At 43.4% G+C, this 21,671-nt stretch overlaps 1 protein-coding gene across 1 annotated transcript; it reads left to right on the forward strand.

Moving 5' to 3' along the window:
• The first annotated feature begins 6,321 nt into the window (after nt 1-6,321).
• On the forward strand, nt 6,322-21,627 carry LOC138654179 (zinc finger protein 84-like). Its single transcript, XM_069743397.1, has 3 exons — nt 6,322-6,432; nt 6,513-6,574; nt 18,894-21,627. Exons 2-3 carry the CDS (start codon nt 6,544-6,546, stop codon nt 20,579-20,581), a joined length of 1,719 nt encoding a protein of 572 aa, XP_069599498.1. The 5' UTR covers nt 6,322-6,432; nt 6,513-6,543; the 3' UTR covers nt 20,582-21,627.
• The last annotated feature ends 44 nt before the right edge of the window (nt 21,628-21,671 follow it).

The following is a 21,671-nucleotide window of genomic DNA, read 5'->3' on the forward strand; positions in this document are numbered from 1 at the left end:
GTCGCTAGTCTTACCCATGATGGGGGTTTTGAGTAATGAACCAGGCAGGGAGTTTATATAAGCCTCAGGTATCTTTTGCATGTGTTTAGAGTTAATTAGTTGATTCAGAAGATTAGGGTAATAGGTCGTTTAGAGAACCTTTTCTTGATATGCTAATTTATTGAGACAGGTTTTTTGGGTTATCAGGAGTTGTATGCCAAAATCATCAGTATTAAAACAATAAAAGACCTGACAAATTTCAGTTGGTGGATAATGAATCTATAATATATGAAAGTTTAATTGTAATCATTACATTATGGTTAATAATGAAATTTAACACTATATGCTAATTTTTTGAGAAGGACCTGTATACGGGGTATCTTCGTACTCAGGAGAAATTGCACAACAAATTTTATGGTCCATTTTCTCCTGATACCCTTGTGAAAATAAAAAAGTTTGGTTCCAAGTAAATTTTTTCGTGAAAAAAGTAAATGATTTCTCGTGTAGCACCGGAAGGGTTAATAAACTTCTTGAATGTGGTTTTGCGCACCTTGAGGGGTGCAGTTTTTAAAATGGTGTCACTTTTGGGTATTTTCTGTCATATGGACCCCCCAAACTCACTTCAAATGTGAGGTGGTCCCTAAAAATATGGCTTTGTAAATTTTGTTGGAAAAATGAGAAATCGCTGGTCAAATTTTAACCCTTATAACTTCCCAACAAAAAAAATTGTGCTGATGTAAAGTAGACAAGAGGTAAATGTTATTTATTAACTATTTTGTGTGATATGACTCTCTAAGGGCACAAAAATTAAAAGTTTGGAAATTGCTAGATTTTCAAAATTTTTGCCAAATTTCCTTTTTCCAGGACGTCCCTGCTGACAGCACTCTGGAGGTCGTCCTCCTCCTCCTTACAGGGACAGGAAGCACACGAGGTTAAAAAAAAACCTCCCCACCCCAATTAGTAACATAGTAACACAGTTATTAAGGTTGAAGGAAGACTATAAGTCCATCTAATTCAACCCATAGCCTAACCTAACATGCCCTAACATGTTGATCCAGAGGACGGCAAAAAAACCCATGTGGCAAAGAGTAAGCTCCACATTGGGGAAAAAAAAATCCTTCCCAACTCCACATTCAGCAATCAGACTAGTTCCCTGGATCAACGTCCTATCAAGGAATCTAGTATATATAACCTGTAACATTATACTTTTCCAGAAAGGTATCCAGTCCCCTCTTAAATTTTAGTAATGAATCACTCATTACAACATCATACGGCAGAGAGTTCACAGTCTCACTGATCTTACAGTAAAGAATCCGCGTCTGTTATTATGCTTAAACCTTCTTTCCTCCAGATGTAGAGGATGCCCCCTTGTCCCTGCCTCCGGTCTATGATTAAAAAGATCATCAGAAAGGTCTTTGTACTGTCCCCTCATACATTTATACATTAAAATAAGATCACCGCTTAGCTTTCGTTTTTCCAAACTAAATAGCCCCAAGTGTAATAATCTATATGGTATTGCAGACCCCCCAGTCCTCTAATAACCTTGGTCGCTCTTCTCTGCAGTGTTTTTCCTGTCCCTGTATGGAGGGACGCACAAGAGGAAGTTCTGCTTACCGGAGGGCCCAGGATGATTGTGTGCCTGGTCCAATCCTTCCCTCTGTCAAGTAGCCCGGGGCTGACACTCTCCTGGGCGGGAATCCCTCAGTTGCAGAGACCAGTGAGTTGACCAGACTCCTGGGCAGAGCCACTTCCTCCCGCAGTGGAGGCTCTCGGTTCCGACGCCGGCCGGCATGCCAACACTAACATCGGAAGTCACACGAGGAGAAGGCCGACGCACTTCCGGTGACGTCAGAGCAGGTGCCAGAGGTAAGAGGTCGGTGTGCGTTCCAGAGGGGAATGCAGAAATCAGCGAGACAGGTAGAGGTGCCTTCCCTGAATCTCGTGGGGCACAAAGCAGCAGCATACCATGGAGGATCCGGGCATGACTGAGCAGGATGGGGAAAATGAGATGTGCGCAATCTGCTGTCCCTGAACACGGCCTTTGACTATTCCCTCACTTGCGCCGTGCAGGAAAAAGGATCCCCAGCTAAGCCCCTGCCTGTACCCAAACGACCTCGGAAAGCCTTTTGCAAAGTCCAGGAGATGTCCTATATGCCACATAAAGCTCTTTGACATATATAACAGGACCTTCTGAGACACCTGCACGGCCAGGATCATGAGGGAAGAACAGCCATTCCTTCTATCTGAGATGAGGTCCCTGGCTTCTATGTCCACTCTTTCTCGGTCGCAGCCTCCCAGCCAAGACCCAGGTGTTAAGAGAGCTAGGTGGGAGATGGAACTAAGCTCGGATGAGGATTCCTATTTCCCGGGGTCGGACCAGGAGGATGAGGGCGAAGTGTTATCAGGAGTCAGGAGCGAGGAAGAAGATATCTGTTTCTGTCCGACGATACAGATGAGCTAGTCCAAGCTTTCAGGGACACAATGCAGGTGGAAGAGGTCCCAAAGCCACAGTCCAGACAGGACAATGTTTGGGGGTCTCAGAGCGCAAAAGCAACGCGTGTTCCCAGTGAATGATCACATTTGGGCCATAGTTCTGGAAGAGTGGGAAGATGCTGAGAAGCGCCTACTGGTATCTCGGGACTTTAGGAGACGTCTTCCATTTGATCCTGAGGATACTAAGATGTGAAAAGAAATTCCCAAGACTGACGTGCTTGTAGCTAAGGTTGCCAAAAAGACATCCATCCCTTTTGAAAACTCGTCCAGCTTAAAGGACCCTATGGACAGAAAGGCGGATAGCTTCCATAAACAAGCTTGGGAATCGTCAGCGGCTTTAATTAAGACAAATATAGCCGCTAATTCAGTTGCCAGGTCTATGTTTTTGTGGATAGGGCAACTGGAGGAGAATCTAACTAATAAGACGCCGAGGGAGAATATCTTAACTTCCCTTCCCCTGATGCAGTCAGCTATGGCATTTTTGGCAGAAGCGTCTGCTGGATCTGTAAGATTCTCTGCCAGAAAAAGCTCTCTTTCCATTGCGGCCCATAGAACTACTTGGTTAAAAACCTGGTCGGGGGACGGTGCTTTGGGAAATAAGCTTTGCTCCATTCCTTTTTCAGGGTTGAGAGTGTTTGGTCCCACATTAGATGACATTCTAAAGAAGGCCGCTGATAAAAGGAAGGGAGGGGGCTCATGAAGGTTCGTGTTTCCATCAGATCCGCAATGCGAGTCTTGGGCCTCATGACGTCCTGTATCCCCTGTGTCTGTTGGGCACAGTCTCACTCAAGAGCCTTGCAGAGGGAAGTCCTGTCAGCCTGGGATCGTCATCAGTCCTCCATCAACAAGAAAATATCCTTATCCACGGCAGGAAACAAGTCTCTATTTTGGTGGATTCAGCCTTGAAATCTAAAGGTGGGCATTCATTCCTTGGATCACTTCTCCATGTGTGGCAATTACCACAAATGACAGCAAGTGGGGATGGGGAGCGCTCCTGGAAGGGAGAATTCTCCAGGGAAAGTGGCTGTCGGACATACGATCGAGGTCTTCCAACTACAGAGAACTCTTTGCTGTGTGGGAAGCCCTAAGATGAAATCGAGCACTGTTAAGGTGCCAGCACATCAAGATTCTGTCGGACAATGTGACGGCAGTTTCCTTCCTGCACCACCAGGGAGGACCCAGATATCGAATGCCCCAGGATCTGGCAAAGGTGATTTTTTTCCTGGGCAGAAAATACAGTCCTATCAGTGACAGCAGTCCATCTCGAGGGGTCTCAGAATGTCGTGGCGGACTACTTGCGCAGACGGAAGGTCTGGTCAAAGAAATGGGAGCTAAACGAGGTGTTCCAGTACTTGTGTCATCTCTGGGGGAGGTCTCGGATAGATCTCTTCGCGACCAGAAAAAATGCAAAGACGAACAGATTTTACTTGTTGAACCCTTCGGACAACCCAGTAGGCATCAATGCTCTAAGTCAGAGATGGGGATGGTTCCTCTCCTACGCTTTTCCCCCAGTAGTACTCATTCTTCTCAGGAAGATACAGGAGGATCAAGCGAGGGTGCTTCTGATTGCCCCATACTGGCTAGGAAGATGTTGGTTTCCTCTACTGAGGATTATGGCAGTAGAAGGACCAGTACTGCTTCCACAGAGAAAAGATCTCATCCACCAAGGTCCAGTCTTCCATCAGGATCCGGAGAGGCTTCATCTTTCGGCTTAGATCCTGAGCGGGACATCCTGAGAGCTCGGGGGGCTGTCGGACCAGGTAATAACCACGATCCAGGCCAGCAGGAAGCCAGCTACTTCTGCGATATACTATAAGATCTTGAGAAAGTTCTGTCTGGAGGGTGGCAGGTCCGACTTGATTGCAGGGACACCAAATATCCCAAGCGTCTTGGACTTTCTTCAGGCAGGTTTTAATAAGGGCCTTAGACCTAGTACCTTAAAAGTCCAGATATTGGCATTAAGCACCTTCTTTAACTACTCCTTGGCCTCTCACCCATGGGTAATAAGGTTCGTCACGGCAATTCAGCGTTTGTGCCCCACAATCAGGCGGTCAGTTCTTCCTTGGGATCTTAATTTGGTCCTTATGTCCCTATGTTCGAATCCTTTCGTCCCGGGGAAAAGGATGTCTATGTCACATCGAACCATGAAAACAGAATTTTTAGTAGCTATTACTACAGCAAATCATACTGTATATGCGAGATTCAGGCCTTGTCCGTACGGGACCCATATCTTCGAATTTGGGATCATCGCATAATCCTGAAATTAGACCCCGCTTTTATACCAAAAGTAGCTTCGTACCAAAATTTAAACCAAGAGATTGCTCTACCCTTATTCTGTGAAAATCCCTCAAATGAGAAGGAGCGGGCCCTGCACACGTTAGATGTCAGACAGGCTGTCATTGATTACATTGAAGCCACTCATAGTTGGAGGCAGGACCATAATTTGTTCGTCTTGTTTGGGAGGGGGGAAATAGAGGGAAGAAGGCCTCTAAGGCCACCATCACAAGGTGGTTAACTTCTGTAACTTCCCTAGCGTATCACTCAGAAGGCATCAGCCCTCCTGAGGGCTTAAAAGCCCATTTAACTAGAGCGGTATCAACCTCTTGGGCTGAGAGGGCGGGGGGCATCAGTAGACCAAATTTGTAAGGCCGCAACCTGGACCAGGCTGGATACGTTTTGCCGACATTACAAATTAGACGTATTGTCTAGCCAACAGACTGCCTTTGGGAGAAAGGTTCTCCAGGCAGTAATCCCACCCTGAAGAGGGACTTTGGTATTCTCCAGGGTGCTGTCAGGAGGGGCATCCTGTAAAACAGGTATTAGACCTACCGGTAATTATGTTTCGAGGAGTCCATCCTGACAGCACGGTTAGTTCCGTCCCTGATTATGTTATATGTGGCAAGGTGTGGTACTTGTTAAAACACTGAGGGAATTGGGGTGGGGAGGGCCTTTTAACCTATTGTGTGCTTCCTGTCCCTGTAAGGAGGAGGAGTACGACCTCCAGGGTGCTGTCAGGATGGTCTCCTGGAACCATAATTACCGGTAGGTCTAATACCTATTTTTTCATAAATAAACACAAGTAATATCGAAGAAATGTTACCACTAAAATGAAGTACAATATGTCACGATAAAAACAATCTCAGAATCGGTGGAATAAGTTGAAGTGTTCCAGAGTTTTAACCTCATAAACTGTCAGTGGTTAGAATTGTAAAAATTGGCCTGGTCATTAAGTACCAAATTGGCTCTGTCACTAAGGGGTTAAACATGTTTCCTTTGTTTACTATGTTGTTTACATAATTTATTTCCTTTCAGGATCTTATAAAGAATCCTCTGCTGATAACGTCTCTGTGAGAATCTTCCTGATTAATGTGTCAGGGATGAATAAGGACAGAGGCAAAATGGCAGAGAGGATAATAAACCTCACCCTGGAGATCATCTTCCATCTTACGGGAGAGGTGAGAGGCTCTGATGTCATCACATGACCTCATTATCTATGGGAATAACAGGGGATATGACTGGAGAGGTAATGGTCTCTGGAGATGTCTGTAGTGATATTATTAATGTCTCCACACTCAGGATTACACAGTAGTGAAGATCTCTAGTGATCGCTGTCAGGCCCCTGTGTCTGAAGGACGGGGAGGAACCCTGAGCCCAATCTTGGGGCCTCCACCTCACCCCCGGATACATGAGGACATCAATGATCAGAAGATCCTAGAACTCACCAACAAGATGATTGAGCTGCTGACTGGAGAGGTGACGCTGCTGGGAATGCTGGGACATTATACAGGACAGCACTGGAGGATTCTGGGTGATGACGGTATCATTGTGTGTGTCAGGTTCCTATAAGGTGTCAGGACGTCACCGTCTATTTCTCCATGGAGGAGTGGGAGTATCTAGAAGGACACAAGGATCGGTACCAGGAGGTGATGATGGAGGAGCATCAGCCCCGCACATCACCAGGTAATAGACATGACTAAATACACACGGCCTATAATTCTCTGTATGTAATAATGATGTCAGTCCTGTCTGTGTCTCCTCAGTTCTCTCCAGTAAGAGGACAACCCCAGAGAGATGTCCCGCTCCTCCTCCACAGGACCATCAGGTAGATGGAGATCTCCCTATGATGTGTAGACGGCTGTGACGTCCTTGTGTTCAGTCTTGTTTTCTCCTCCAGTATTATATGTTTTATACTTGTGTAATGAGAGCGGTGGAGATGGCAGGATCACAGCTGACCACAGACATCACATGTCCAGATCTTCTCACCATTAGTCCCGGGGTCTTCTCCAATCATCGGGGACTTTTACAATATTTGTTTTGCAGCTTTTGGATCTGGATAAAGATCTGAACAATATTAATGGTCCAGAGAGAAATATGAGGGGCAATCAGCGGTGTCAAGAGGAGACCCCTAATGTGAGGGACAATAAGCGGTATAAAGAGGAGATCCCGAATGTGAGGGGCGATCAGCGGTGTAAAGAGGAGACCGCTAATGTGAGGGGCGATCAGCCGTGTAAAGAGGAGACCGCTAATGTGAGGGGCGATCAGCGGTGTAAAGAGGAGACCCCTAATGTGAGGGGTGATCAGCGGTGTAAAGAGGAGACCCCTAATGTGAGGGGTGATCAGCGGTGTAAAGAGGAGACCCCTAATGTGAGGGGCGATCAGCGGTGTAAAGAGGAGACCCCTAATGTGAGGGGTGATCAGCGGTGTAAAGAGGAGACCCCTAATGTGAGGGGCGATCAGCGGTGTAAAGAGGAGACCCCTAATGTGAGGGGCGATCAGCGGTGTAAAGAGACCCCTAATATGTGGGGTGATCAGCGGTGTAAAGAGGAGACCCCTAATATGAGGGGCGATCAGCGGTGTAAAGAGGAGACCCCTACAGATCACTGCCCAGGTGAGGGTCTTTAGATGAATATTAACTTTCAGCACAATGTGAATTGATAATGATGTGCTCCTGTTATATGTGAGGTCACAGGTCGAAAAATATTTAGAATTGAGAGTCCTCAGTGGTTGATACCTTTTAATGGCGAACTGAAAAGATGGCAATAAATTGCAGCTTTCGAGACTACACAGGTCTCTTCATCGGGCAAAGACTAAAACAAATTCTGAAGACTCACATATTTATGCACAACATAGTATAGAAAAAAAAAAAACCATGGATAAGCCTGAGGTACAACCGGGTACCTCTAGTGGTTACCTACAATCCAAATCTGGAGGTGCTAAGGGGAGCTGCACGGAAATTACAACCTTTACTGCAAAAAGATGCCCGCTTACAATCCATTTTTCCAGACCCCCCACTACTGTGTTTTAGGCAGCCCCCAAATCTAAGAAGCATCATTGTCAGAAGCTCCCTGTCCTCTCCAACAGCTGCAGGAACCTTTCCTTGCAACCAGAAAAAATGTAAAACCTGTCCATTTATAATGACCACGGACAAGATAAAGATCCCCAATTCACATCAGGACTACAAGATACCAGGTACTTTCAGCTGCGTCACTTCTAATGTGGTGTACCTGATTATATGTACTAAATGTCCAACTGAGGGTCTGTATGTGTGGGAGACAGGGCAGAAACTGAGAACAAGAATGAACTCCCATCGCCATACAATAAGAGAAAAAACGAATGGATCTACCGGTGGCAATACATTTCTGTCTCCCAAATCATAACATTATGGACATGAAATTACTTGTGCTAAAGGGGAACTTCAAATCCCAGAGAGAGAGGAGAATCTGGGAATATAAACTGATGACGACCTTTGACACTCTAAATGCAGGAATGAATGTTTCACACGGATTTATGTCTTTTTACATTATTATTATTTATTTATATAGCACCATTAATTCCATGGTGCTGTACATGAGAAGAGGTTACATCAAAATAAAAATATCACTTACAGTAAACAAACTAACAATGACAGACTGGTACAGAGGGAAGAGGACCCTGCCCTTGCGGGCTTACATTCTACAGGATTATGGAGAGGGAGACAGGAGGTCGAGGGTACATCAACTAAGGAACTTGCCCCTCAGACCATGAAGGGTCATCACAACAGAGTTCCTAATCACAGGACAATAAAACAATCCTTATCTAAGAATTGGCCCAATATTTATGGACGTAACTGTTTATCACCCATGGTAATTCTGCTTCATGTCACCTGGCTTATCCATGGGTTTTTTTTTTCTATACTATGTTGTGCATAAATATGTGATTCTTCAGAATTTGTTTTAGTCTTTGCCTGCTGAAGAGACGTATGTAGTCTCGAAAGCTTGCAATTTATTGCCATCTTTTCAGTTAGCCATTGAAAGGTATCAACCACTGAGGACTCTCAATTCTAAATATTTTTCTATCTACTGGCTAACACGTTAACCAAGATATATTTCTTTCCTAGGTCACAGGTCGTCATTTATAATATGGGTGATAATCTACAGCTGGAGATGAATTATACTTATGTGAGCGGCCGATTTCTTCGACATCTGATGTCAGTTCCGATGACGGAAAAGTATTTGTCCAATTTGGTACTAAGAAAGCATTAGCTCTTAGGCTAGGTTCACAGTGCGTTAGTGCAGTCCTTTAGCGCATACGCTAACGGACTGCGTTAACGCAATGTCCAAAAAGGGATCGCGTTTAGCGTTCGCGCTAGCGCAGATGCCCGATCTGCGCTAGCGAGAACGGACCCAAAAACGCTGCAGACAGCATTCGAGGTCCGTCACAAAATAACAGCACATCGCTAACGCATGCTGGAGTGGTCAATGATCAGCTTCGGGTACAGCAGACAGGTAGTTGCCTGTGTTAGCAACTACATGTCTTTTTTTGTAGAGTTCTAGATAACCTCTTTAAAGAAAAAAATGGTGTTGGAAAGCCGACAGCTGGGGGCTGATGTTTATAGCCTGGAACGGGGGTAATAACCATCAAGCCTCCTAGGCTATTAATGTCAGCTCACAGCTGTATACTTAGCCTTTACTGTTTATTAAAAAAATGAGGCCTCTCTATACTTATTAACCAGGAAAGGTTAGACAGACAGCTGCGGGCTGATATTAATAGGCCAGGAAGGGGCCATGGATATGGGCCCCGTCACGGACTAAAAACCTCAGTTATCAGCAGCCCCAGAAATGGTGCATCCACAAGATGCGCCAATTCTGGTGCTTAGCCTACGCTCTTGCCACTTGCCCTGGTGCAGTGGCAAGTAGGGTAATAGTTTTGGGGTTGATGTCAGCTTTGTATTGGCAGCTGATATCAAGCCCAGGGGTTAGTAATGAGAGAAGTCTGTAAGACAACCCATTACTAACCCCATAGTGAGATTGTAAAAGTCATTTGCATGACTTTAAAGGGCCACTGTCACCCCCCTGCAGCCGTTATAAACTAAAAGAGCCACCTTGTGCAGCAGTAATGCTGCATTCCAACAAGGTGGCTCTTTTAGTTTTGTGTTCAGGTATTCTTAAAATAAAGCGTTTTGAAACTCTGCAGAAATACCTGTCTTTGTCCACGGAGGCAGGTCTGAAGCCTCCTCTGTGAAGTGCCCAACAGCCGTCACTCACATCTTCTGGGGCGATGGTCGCCGCCCCCTGCGCGCTGTTTTCTTTTCAAATCCAACGCCGGCGCTGTGTAAATATTTGTGGGGCAGGCGCAGTAAGCTCTGGCTGTCTGACGTCACAGCCAGGCTTGCAGACTGCGCCTGTGCTGGCAGTGCGGCCACCCACCTCGGGAATCCCTGCCCCGCAATGTGTTATGCATTATGCACAGTGCGGGGCTAGGATTCCTGGGCATGCGCACTGCATGTCTCAGACTCTCACCCACGTCCCCCGCCTTCCAGCCTCTGGCTATTCAGCTGAGCTCATCCTGCCGCCTCCTCCTTCTGCTCATAGCAATTGCCGGGAAAGAAACAACCTACAAAACTTGCCTGCTAGCTGGCTGGAAGGCGGGGAACGTGGGTGAGAGTTGGATTTGAAAAGAAAACAGCGCGCAGGGGGCGGCGACCATCGCCCCAGAAGATGTGAGTGACGGCTGTTGGCCACTTCACAGAGGAGGCTTCAGACCCGCCTCCGTGGACAAAGACAGGTATTTCTGCAGAGTTTCAAAACGCTTTATTGTAATAATACCTGAACACAAAACTAAAAGAGCTACCTTGTTAGAATGCAGCATTACTGCTGCACAAGGTGGCTCTTTTAGTTTATAACGGCTGCAGGGGGGTGACAGTGGCCCTTTAAGACCAGTTTTACTGCATATTTACACCCTCTTGTACATCTGCATACTACATGGACCTTTGTCTCAATATTTTTTGGACTGATTATTAGGAAGTGGCCCTCCTGTATTTTTGCAAATCAAAATTAATATCCCATGGAAGTCTGGATTTGGAATGATACTCGAAATCAAAGCGCAAAATAAATTTACAGGCTGATGCAACATCAGTGGAAATGCCTCAAGGCACGGTAATGATGCTCAGTAGTGTGTGTGGCCTCCATGTGCTTGTATGACCTCCGTACATTGCCTGGGCATGCTCCTGCTGAGTCGGCGGATGCTCCTCAGAGCTTTCCTCCCAGACCTGGAGTAAAGCATTAAACAACTCCTGGACAGTCTGTGATGCAATATGACATTGGTGGATGGAACAAGACATGATGTGCTTGATTGGATTCAGGTCTGGGGAACGGGCAGGCCAGTCCATAGCATTAATGCCTTCATCATGCAGGAACTGCTGACACACTTCGGCCACATGAGGCCTAGGGTTGTCATGCATCAGAAAGAACCCAGGGCCCTGTGCACCTGCATATGGTCTCGCTATGGGTCCTAGGATCTCATCACTGTACCTAATGACAGACATGGTACCTCTGGCTAGCACATGGAGGGCTGTGCGGCCCTAAAAAGAAATGTCTCCCCAAACCATTATTGACCCACTGCAAAACTGATCATGCTGGAGGATGTTGCAGGCAGCCAGAACGTTGTCCACAGCATCTCCAAACTCTTGTCACATCTGCTCAGTGTGAACCTGGTCGATGCTGGATGTAAATATAACACTCACTTGTGGACACCGGACCCTCATGGAGTCTGTTTCTGACAGTTTGAGCAGACACATTGATGTTAGTGGCCTGCTGCAGGTCATTTGCACGGCACTGACACTGCTTCTCTCGTTCCTCCTTGCACAAAGGAGGTGGTGATACTGCTGCTGGATTGTTGCACTCCTACAGCCCCCTCCACATCTTGTGTACTGGCCTGTCTTCTGGTATCTGTTCCATGCTCTGGACACTGTGCTGAGAAACACAGCTACCATTCTTGCCACAGCTCGCATTGATGTGCCATCCTGGATGAGCTGCACTGTCTGAGTAACTTTTTTGGGTTGTAGACACCGCATTATGCTACTGTAAAGTACCTCTAGGGGTGAGAGCAATGACAAAATGCAAACATGACCAAAAAGGATGAGAACAAAGAAATGGTCTGTGGTCACCCCCAGAAACACTCTTATAGGGGTTGTCTTACTAATTGCCTATCATTTCTACCTGTTGTCTGTTCCATTTCCACAACAGCAGGAGAAATTGATTCACAATCAGTGTTGCTTCATAACTGGACATGTTGATTTCACAGAAGCGTGACTTGGAGTTACTGTGTGTTAGCTTGAGTGTTCCCTTTATTTTTTGAACAGTGTATAAATAAATATATACAGTATATATAGCTAAAAAAAATTGTATATGGCAAGTACAAAAGGTAGCTTTCTCCTCAGACACTGCTGTTCAGGTTAGAATATGTTATGTCAGTTCATTTGTGACTGCAGTGCTAGAAACAATGGTGACCACACTGGAGATGTGCACGAAGAAGAGCAGCTTGAAACAAATGTTTAAAAGTCAATCATCGGGGAAAATGTTCAACAATCAACCATGCTCATTACAGTGAGACACTCGCTGAAAGAAATAATGTGGTCAAATTTCAGAGGATTGCTATCCAAGGATGCTGTGCTGTTGCACGATAACATTGATTCCCTGAAAGAAGCCCAAAGCTGATGAAGATTCACATCTTAAGAGGTGAAGACAGCAGTTACTTCCTCGCAGCTCAGTCTAAAATGTTTTAATGAGGAAATACAAAAGCTTCTTAAAGGGAACCTGTCACCCCGTTTTTTCAAGATGAGATAAAAATAGCGTTAAATAGGGGCAGAGCTGTGCGTTGCATTAGTTCGCATCTCGGCTTCTGGAAAATGGCCGCCGTGATCTCCATCTGCGCACACGTGGCATCCCGCGGCCATTTTCCTGAAGCCCCGGGAAGCCGAGCACTACCATCTGCGCACGCGCGGCCTCTGGAAGATGGCAGCCGCCAGCGATAATCTGTTGAATAGCGCAGATCACGCTCTTTTTCTTCAGCTGCGCAGTGGATTCGGCTGTTGGGCATGCGCAAACCACTACGCCACCATGGAAAGATGAGCAAGATCTGGGGGAGAAACAGCGATGTCACCACGCCCATTTGACCAGACCACCTTGATTGACAGGTGAAAACGGCGACTTTGGTAAGGTATTTCGGCAGCATAGGTGGGGAATCAGGGTACACCAAATACACTACAGTAACGCACAGCTCAGGCCCTATTTAATGGTATTTTTATCTCATACTGAAAAAACGGGGTGACAGGTTCCCTTTAACAGATGGATAAAGGGCATCGATAACAAAGAGATTATGTCGGAAAAAAGATGTTATTTGTCTTTTCTGAAAGTTGGTTAACATGAATCGTACAACAATAGGGACGATGATGTCTGACTCTCACCATTCATACATACACCAGATGAAACTCATCACAATTACTCAGTATGGTTAAAGACCGCTCCCCTCCTCATACATGAAAGTTATCCACCAGGCAACAATATACAGTCATGGCCAAAAGTATTGACACCCCTGCAATTCTGTCAGATAATACTCAGTTTCTTCCTGAAAACAATTGCAATCACAAATTCTTTGGTATTATCTTAATTTAATTTGTCTTAAATGAAAAAACACAAAAGAGAATGAAGCAAAAAAGCAAAACATTGATCATTTCACACAAAACTCCAAAAATAGGCCAGACAAAAGTATTGGCACCCTCAGCCTAATACTTGGTTACACAACCTTTAGCCAAAATAACTGCGACCGGTTGCATTTCCCAAGTTGCTGTATGCTTTCCAAACTTTGCCTCTACTGCTATCTAGGGCTGACCTCAGTTTGCTAAACTCAAATTTTCGAAAGTTTGTCTGGGGTGTGGGGGGCAGATCGCGTATAGGTCTCATAAAATTACAGGCGTTAAGGGCAGAAGGCGGAATCAACTTCCCTGATGTAGGAAGGTATAACTTGGCGGCCAACTTTAGATATGCCATTGATTGGATTAGAGGAGTCTCCCACTTTGCTAACCTTGGCTTAGAGCAACAAATATGTCCACACATTACACTGCCGGTATTGTTGCATTTGGGTGGGGAGGGGCTTCCAATGGAGTTACGGGAACACCCGACGATGTGGCAGACAATACTGACTTGGAGACGATGTAGAAGGCTTTGTAATTTACGGGCTGGGCTGTCCCCATTTCAATCATATCTTGGTAACCCTGGGTTCCTGAAAGGTAATCCACCATTAAGCTACAGGCTTCTGGCTGAACAGGGATGTAGACTAGCAATAGATTTGATGAATCTTGATTTTTCTGTGTTGTCTTTTGACGCAGCATCACAACGTTTTCCATTATTTAAGAACAACACCTTCTTATTCCTTCAGGCACGGAGTTTGGTTCAAAAGTGTTTACTGACTGGGGAGGGGGAGGGGAGGAACAAATTGGATGGCTATATTAGGAATACAGGATCACAGCCAGCGTCCATAAGTGGAATTTATTCTCTGTTACGCAGGAGTTGGAAATGGGATGGGAAAGATACAGGATTAGCAAAGTGGTCAAAAGACCTTACGGGCTTGAGGGTGGGGGATTTTCTTGATGCTACTAATGCGCAAAGGAAAATTTTGACATGTAGCAGTTATACTGACATGGCTCTATTGATCCTACATAGGGCTTATATTACTCCTCATCTGCAGTCTAGGATGTCTCCTACTACTCTATATTATTGCTCTAAATGCAAAATGCGTAACACTGACATATATCACCACCTATGGAGCTGTTCGAAGATTCAGGAATTGTGGGGTACCGTACATGACGAATTGCAGAGGATGTGAAACATCAGTTTCTCACTCACACCACAATGGGCCATTTTCAATATTTTGGAAGAGGCTCATCATAGCCTACCTAAACATGTTAAAGCATCACTCATGATTTGGGCCTCTGCTACTAGGAAAAGCATACTACATTACTGGTGGAGTCCAATTGCCCCACCACTCTCTCTTATTCAAGCTAAAGTTATGTTCCTTTTCAGAATGCAGTGGATGGACGCGCTGACCACCAAAGAAAAGATGTCTGGTAAATTCCTAACCACATGGTCTCTCTTCATCCCATCTCTCCCTATTGGGGTGAAAGAAAAATTGCGAGCCCAATTTGAAAATACACAATGGTATTTATTACAGCGGATAAGTGGAAACACACCAATTCCATAATATAAACCAAAAGTTGCGTGCACGCAGAGAAGGGGTGGTTGGGGAGGGGGTGGGGAAAGTTTGGATTCAGGGGTTATTTGTTTTATATGTCTTTTCATTCAAAACCTAATAAACAAATTTGGAAAAAAAAAATAACTGCGACCAACCGCTTCTGGTAACCATCAATGAGTTTCTTACAATGCTCTGCTGGAATTTTAGACCATTCTTCTTTGGCAAACTGCTCCAGGTCCCTGATATTTGAAGGGTGCCTTCTCCAAACTGCCATTTTTAGATCTCTCCACTGGTGTTCTATGGGATTCAGGACTGGACTCATTGCTGGCCACCTTAGAAGTCTCCAGTGCTTTCTCTCATACCATTTTCTAGTGCTTTTGAAGTGTGTTTTGGGTCATTGTCCTGCTGGAAGACCCATGACCTCAGGGAGACCCAGCTTTCTCACACTGGGCCCTACATTATGCTGCAAAATTTGTTGGTAGTTTTCAGACTTCATAATGCCATGCACACGGTCAAGCAGTCCAGTGCCAGAGGCAGCAAAGCAACCCCAAAACATCAGGGAACCTCCGCCATGTTTGACTGTAGGGACCATGTTCTTTTCTTTGAATGCCTCTTTTTTTCTCCTGTAAACTCTATATTGATGCCTTTGCCCAAAAAGCTCTACTTTTGTCTCATCTGACCGGAGAACATTCTTCCAAAACGTTTAAGGCTTTTTCGGGTAAGTTTTGGCAAACTCCAGCTTGGCTTTTTTATGTCTCGGGGTAAGAAGTGGGGTCTTCCTGGGTCTACCATAGAGTCCCTTTTTTATTCAGACGCCGATGGATAGTACGAGTTGACACTGTTGTACTCTCGGACTGCAGGGCAGCTTGAACTTGTTTAGATGTTAGTCGAGGTTCTTTATCCAACATCCGCACAATCTTGCGTTGAAATCTCTTGTCAATTTTTCTTTTCCATCCACATCTAGGGAGGTTAGCCACAGTGCCATGGGCTTTAAACTTCTTGATGACACTGTGCACGGTAGACACAGGAACATTCAGGTCTTTGGAGATGGACTTGTAGCCTTGAGATTGCTCATGCTTCCTCACAATTTGGTTTCTCAAGTCCTTAGACAGTTCTTTGGTCTTCTTTCTTTTCTCCATGCTCAATGTGGTTCACACAAGGACACAGGACACAGGTTGAGTCAACTTTAATCCATGTCAATTGGCTGCAAGTGTGATTTAGTTATTGCCAACACCTGTTAGGTGCCACAGGTAAGTTACAGATGCTGTTAATTACACAAATTAGAGAAGCATCACATGATTTTTCGAACAGTGTCAATACTTTTGTCCACCCCCTTTTTTATTTTTGGTGTGGAATTATATCCAATTTGGCTTTAGGACAATTCTTTTTGCGTTTTTTTATTTAAGACAAATTAAATGAAGATAATACCAAAGAATGTGTTTGCAATCATTTTCATGAAGAAACTGAGTATTATCTGACAGAATTGCAGGGGTGTCAATACTTTTGGCCATGACTGTAGGTGACTCAAAGGGTGAAGATGGTCTCTATAATGGAAGTGGCTTAATGGTAGAAATGGCCAGAATTAGTGCAGCTTTGATGAATTTACTGTTTTCTCTGCCCTAGATGTAGCAGTGCTCAGAATGCCAACCTGTGTATAACCCTACCCACATCCCTGATTGCCAGCTTTCTGTGTACATTGTCAGCAAGTTACCAATCAGTGGTGGGGATGTGGTTACGCAGATTAGCTGGACTGCCTGACACAACACCTAATCCTGCAGTGATCATCTCCTGCTGATAAAACCATTCTGACAGATTCCTGTTAACTATTTTTATTCTTTATTTTTTTAGTCTGACTAGGGGAATGCTAAGAAATTAACAGGAGTACAAATATGATGGTGATAGGACCTTCATGATGGGACCTTCATTAGTGCCCAGGCTCCCATAGTAAACGATCACCGCTCCACGTCCATACAGCTAAATGATTAAACAGCGGCATCTGAATGGTTAAATGGCAGTAACTGGAGCTAGCTCAGGTCTCTACTTTTACAGGCAGGAGTTGGCTGTATAACTTCTACCCACTTCTATGCTAAAGTGCATGTATGTGATTGGCAAGACTGATACTGCCTCATCGATTTCACTGAAAGATTGACTTAGGATTCTCCACTGAGGATTTTAAAATGAAAAGAGACGTGACAGACAGATGAAACATGAAAATGTCTTCATCACATACAGTCATGGCCAAAATTGTTGGCACTCTTCAAATTGTTCCAGAAAATGAAGTATTTCACCACGACAGTTATTGCAATTATATACGTTTTGTTATACACATGATAATTTCCTTTGGGGGTATTTGAGCAACACAAAAAAAAAAAACTGAGAAAAAAAGGCGATTTGGCATAATTTCACACAAAACCCCAAAAATGAGCAGGACAAAATTGTTGGTACACTCAACTTAATATTTGGCTACACATTCTTTGGGATAAATAACTGCAATCGATCGTTTCTTCTTCTTTTGCAAATTGCTCCTGGTCTCTCATATGTGTAGGCGCTTTCTACCAATGGCAATTTTAAGATCTCTCCACACGTGCTCAATGGGATTTAGCTCCGGACTCATTGCTGCAACTTCAGAACGCTCTAGCGCTTTGTTTCCATCCATTTCTGAGGACTTCTTGACGTCTATTTGGTGTCATTGTCCTGCTGGAAAACACATGACCTAGGACACAAACCCAGCTTTCTGAGACTGGGTCCAAAATCTTTTGGTAATCTTCAGATTTCATGATGCCATGCACACAGTTAAGGTACACAGTGCCGGAGGTAGCAAAATAACCCAAAACATCAATGACCCACGAACATATTGGACTGTAGGTCCTGTGTGCTTCTTTTGTAGGCCTCATTCCGTTTTGGTAAGCAGTACAATGATGTGCTTTAATAAAAGCTCCATCTTAATTTCATCTCTCCACAAGACACTTTTCCAGTAGGATTTTGACTTACTCACCTACATTTTATGTCTCTGTGCCGGGTCCTCCTGTGTCTTCTACATCATTTAATTTCATTCACATGTGGACGGATAGTTCGCACTGACACTGATGCATCTTGAGCCTGCAGGACAGCATGAATTTCTTTAGAGCTTGATTGGAGCTGATTATCCAGCATCCTGCGGTGCAACCTTTCTTTAATTTTTCTCTGCCGTCCACGTCCATGGAGACTAGATACAGTGCCATGGGCTGTGAACTTCTTGATTATCTTGCACACCATGGAGAAAGTATCAATATCTCTGGAGATGGACTTGTAACCTTGAGATTGTTAATATTCCTCAACAATTTTGGTTCTCAAGTCCTCAGACAGTTCTCTTCTCTTTCTGTTATGTTTAGTGTGGCACACACAGACAATGCAAATATTGAGTCAACTTCTCTTTTTATCTCGTTTCAGGTGTGATTTTCATATTGCCCACACCTGTTATTTGCCACAGGCAAGTCTGAATGAGCATCAATTGCTTGAAACAAAGTTGTTTAGCCACCATTTTGGAAAGGTGACAACAATTTTGTTCAGCTCATTTTTGGGGTTTTGTGTGAAATTATGTCCAATTTACCTTTTTTTGTGTTGTTCCATCACAAACAAAGGACATAAATGTGTATAACAAAATGTGCAATTGCAATAATTTTCAGGGAGAAATACTTCATTTTCTCAAGGGGGCATTAGCTGTAGGTGGAAAACTGCAACAAGAACAGTGTGGTATCAAAATATAGTGACATAGTGGTTTGGGATTATGATCTGTTTTGCAACCAGATATTTTAGTCAGTTAATACATGAATTTAGGTATATATTTGTTAATTGTAGTGTCATAAAACTTCAACATAATTCATAAGGCTATATTATTGACGAGAAATTATATAATAAGTTTTATTTTTTTGCAGATGACTTTACTGGGAGCTCAGAGGGACATCAAAAAGCTTCATATTTTAAAGAAGAGGATTGTACTATCATACAATATGCATATGAAGAGAATGCCAATACTGAAGATATACACTCCGCCCCTCACAGCAAAGATGTATATTCTGATACTTTTAATTGGGTAATTTTTCCTGATTCAACACAAACTATAAAGCTAAATAGAAGTCATGGAAAGAATGTTAGGAATCAAAAGGTGCCCATAGGAGGGAAGCCATATTCATGTTCAGAATGTGGCAAAGTATTTACCCAGAAATCTGGTCTGGTGAAACATTATAGAATTCACACAGGGGAGAAGCCATATTCATGTCCAGAATGTGGGAAATGTTTCACCCAAAAACCAACTCTTACTACACATCAAAGAATTCACACAGGGGAGAGGCCATTTTCATGTCAGCAATGTGGAAAATGCTTTACCCAAAAATCAGATCTTTTTAGACATAAGAAAATTCACACAGAAGACACAAGAGAAAAACCACATTCATGTTCAGAATGTGGGAAATGTTTTGACCAGAAATCATATCTTGTTAGACATCAAAGAATTCACACAGGGGAGAAGCCATTTTCATGTTTAGAATGTGGGAGATGTTTTACCCAAAAAAATATTCTTAATGGACATCTAAGGATTCACACGAAGGAGAAACCATTTTCTTGTTCAGAGTGTGGGAAATGTTTTAACCAGAAACATATTCTTATTGTACATCAAAGAATTCACACCGGGGAAAAGCCATTTTCATGCAAAGAATGTGGAAAATGTTTTGCCCAGAAATCAGATGTAATTAGACATCATAGAATCCACAAAGGTGAAAAGCCATATTCATGTTCAGAATGTGGGAAATGTTTTAACCAGAAACACATTCTTATTGAACATCAAAGAATTCACACAGGAGAGAAACCATTTTTATGTTCAGAATGTGGAAAATGTTTTAGCACGAAACCAGAACTTATTAGACATCATAGAAGCCACACGGGGGAGAAGCCATTTTCATGTTCAGAATGTGGGAAATGTTTTAACTATAAGCATAGTCTTATTGGGCATAAAAGAACTCACACAGGGGAGAAGCCATATTCATGTTCAGAATGTGGAAAATGTTTTAATTGGAAATCACATCTTGTTGTACACTTAAAATTTCATACAGGGGAGACGCCATTTTCATGTACGGAACATAAAAAATGCTTTACAGGGAAACCTGATCTTGTTAAACATGAGAAAATTCAAAAAGTAGAAAAGCAATTTTCATGTTCACAATGTGGAAAATGTTTTAGCCAGAAACACATTCTTATTAGACATCACACAATTCACACAGGAGAGAAGCCATATTTATGCTCAGAATGTGGGAAAAGTTTTAGCCAAAAACATATTCTTATTGGACATAAAAGAATTCACACAGGGGAGAAGCCATTTTCATGTTCAGAATGTGGAAAATGTTTTGCCGTGAAACCAAATCTTGTTAAACATCAGAGAATTCACACAGTACAAAAGTCATTTTCATGTTCACAGTGTGGAAAATGTTTTAAGCAGAAATATATTCTTATTAGACATCAGAGGATTCACACAGGGGAGAAGCCATTTTCATGCCCAGAATGTGGAAAATGCTTTATCCATAAATCAGATCTTGTTAGACATGAAAGAATTCACACAGGGGGATGTTAGTTACATGTTTAAAATGCGGAAAATGTTGCACTGGTAAATCAGATATTTTTGAGCAACAAGAGACTCCATTTGTCAAGTTTAGAATGTGGGAAATGTTATAGTTTTAGATCAATTGATTGAGAATTATCAACATCTTATTCATGGGAGAAGCCATTTTTGTGTTAAAGATTACATTAAAGAATGAAATCCGCTCCTTGTACATCAAACAATGTTACAGTCATGGGTAAATGTTTTCAGTATGACAAGTTTTGGTTTTCACACATTTTTGATGCTTTCACGTTTTTCGCTCTTTTAGTTAATGTTTCTCTGGTTACCGACGGACAATTATAAACATTTAATAAGTTTTTATATTTTTATTGCCCAATCCATGAACTTCTTGTGATGCCACAATATTCCCAGCACTGCCCCTTATTTATCCAGACTTCTGCCCTTCGCCGTGGCAGCTGGATATCGGCGTCTGGGCAGATCCTAACTGATGGACGCCTGTTCTTGTCCCATCAATGGTCAGAGTTTATCACAATTTCTGGATTTTTGTTTGTTTGAAGTGGATACTTCACACTAGACCCTGGAAATCAAGGTCTCAGAGTCTGGAGGAAGAGTGGAGTGGCCACAATCCAATCTGCTGGAGGTCTAGTGTGAAGTTTCCACAATCAGTGTTGTTTTGGGGAGCCATGTCATCTGCTGGTGTAGGTCCACTGTTTTATCAAGACCAAAGTCAGCGCAGCCATCTACCAGGAAATTTTAGAGGACTTAATGCTTCCCTCTGCCAATAAGCTTTTTGGAGATGGAAATTTAATTCTCCAGCAGGAGTTGGCACCTGTCCACACTGCCAAAAGAACCAATACCTGGTTTACAAACAAAAGTATCACTGTGCTTGATTGGCAGCAAAAGCTCCTGACCTTAACACCATAGAGAATCTATAGAATATTGTCAAGAGGAAGGTGAAAGACACCAGACCCAACAATGCAGATGAGTTGAAGGCTGCTATCAAAGCAACCTGGGCTTCCACTCTTTATAATTAGTCTCACTTTTTTTAATTAAAGAACTGAAATAAATTAACTTTTTGATAATTCTAATTTTGTGAGATGCA

The sequence above is a fragment of the Ranitomeya imitator genome, unplaced genomic scaffold, assembly GCF_032444005.1.
Source record: "Ranitomeya imitator isolate aRanImi1 unplaced genomic scaffold, aRanImi1.pri SCAFFOLD_147, whole genome shotgun sequence".
In the NCBI taxonomy this organism is placed as follows: domain Eukaryota; kingdom Metazoa; phylum Chordata; class Amphibia; order Anura; family Dendrobatidae; genus Ranitomeya; species Ranitomeya imitator.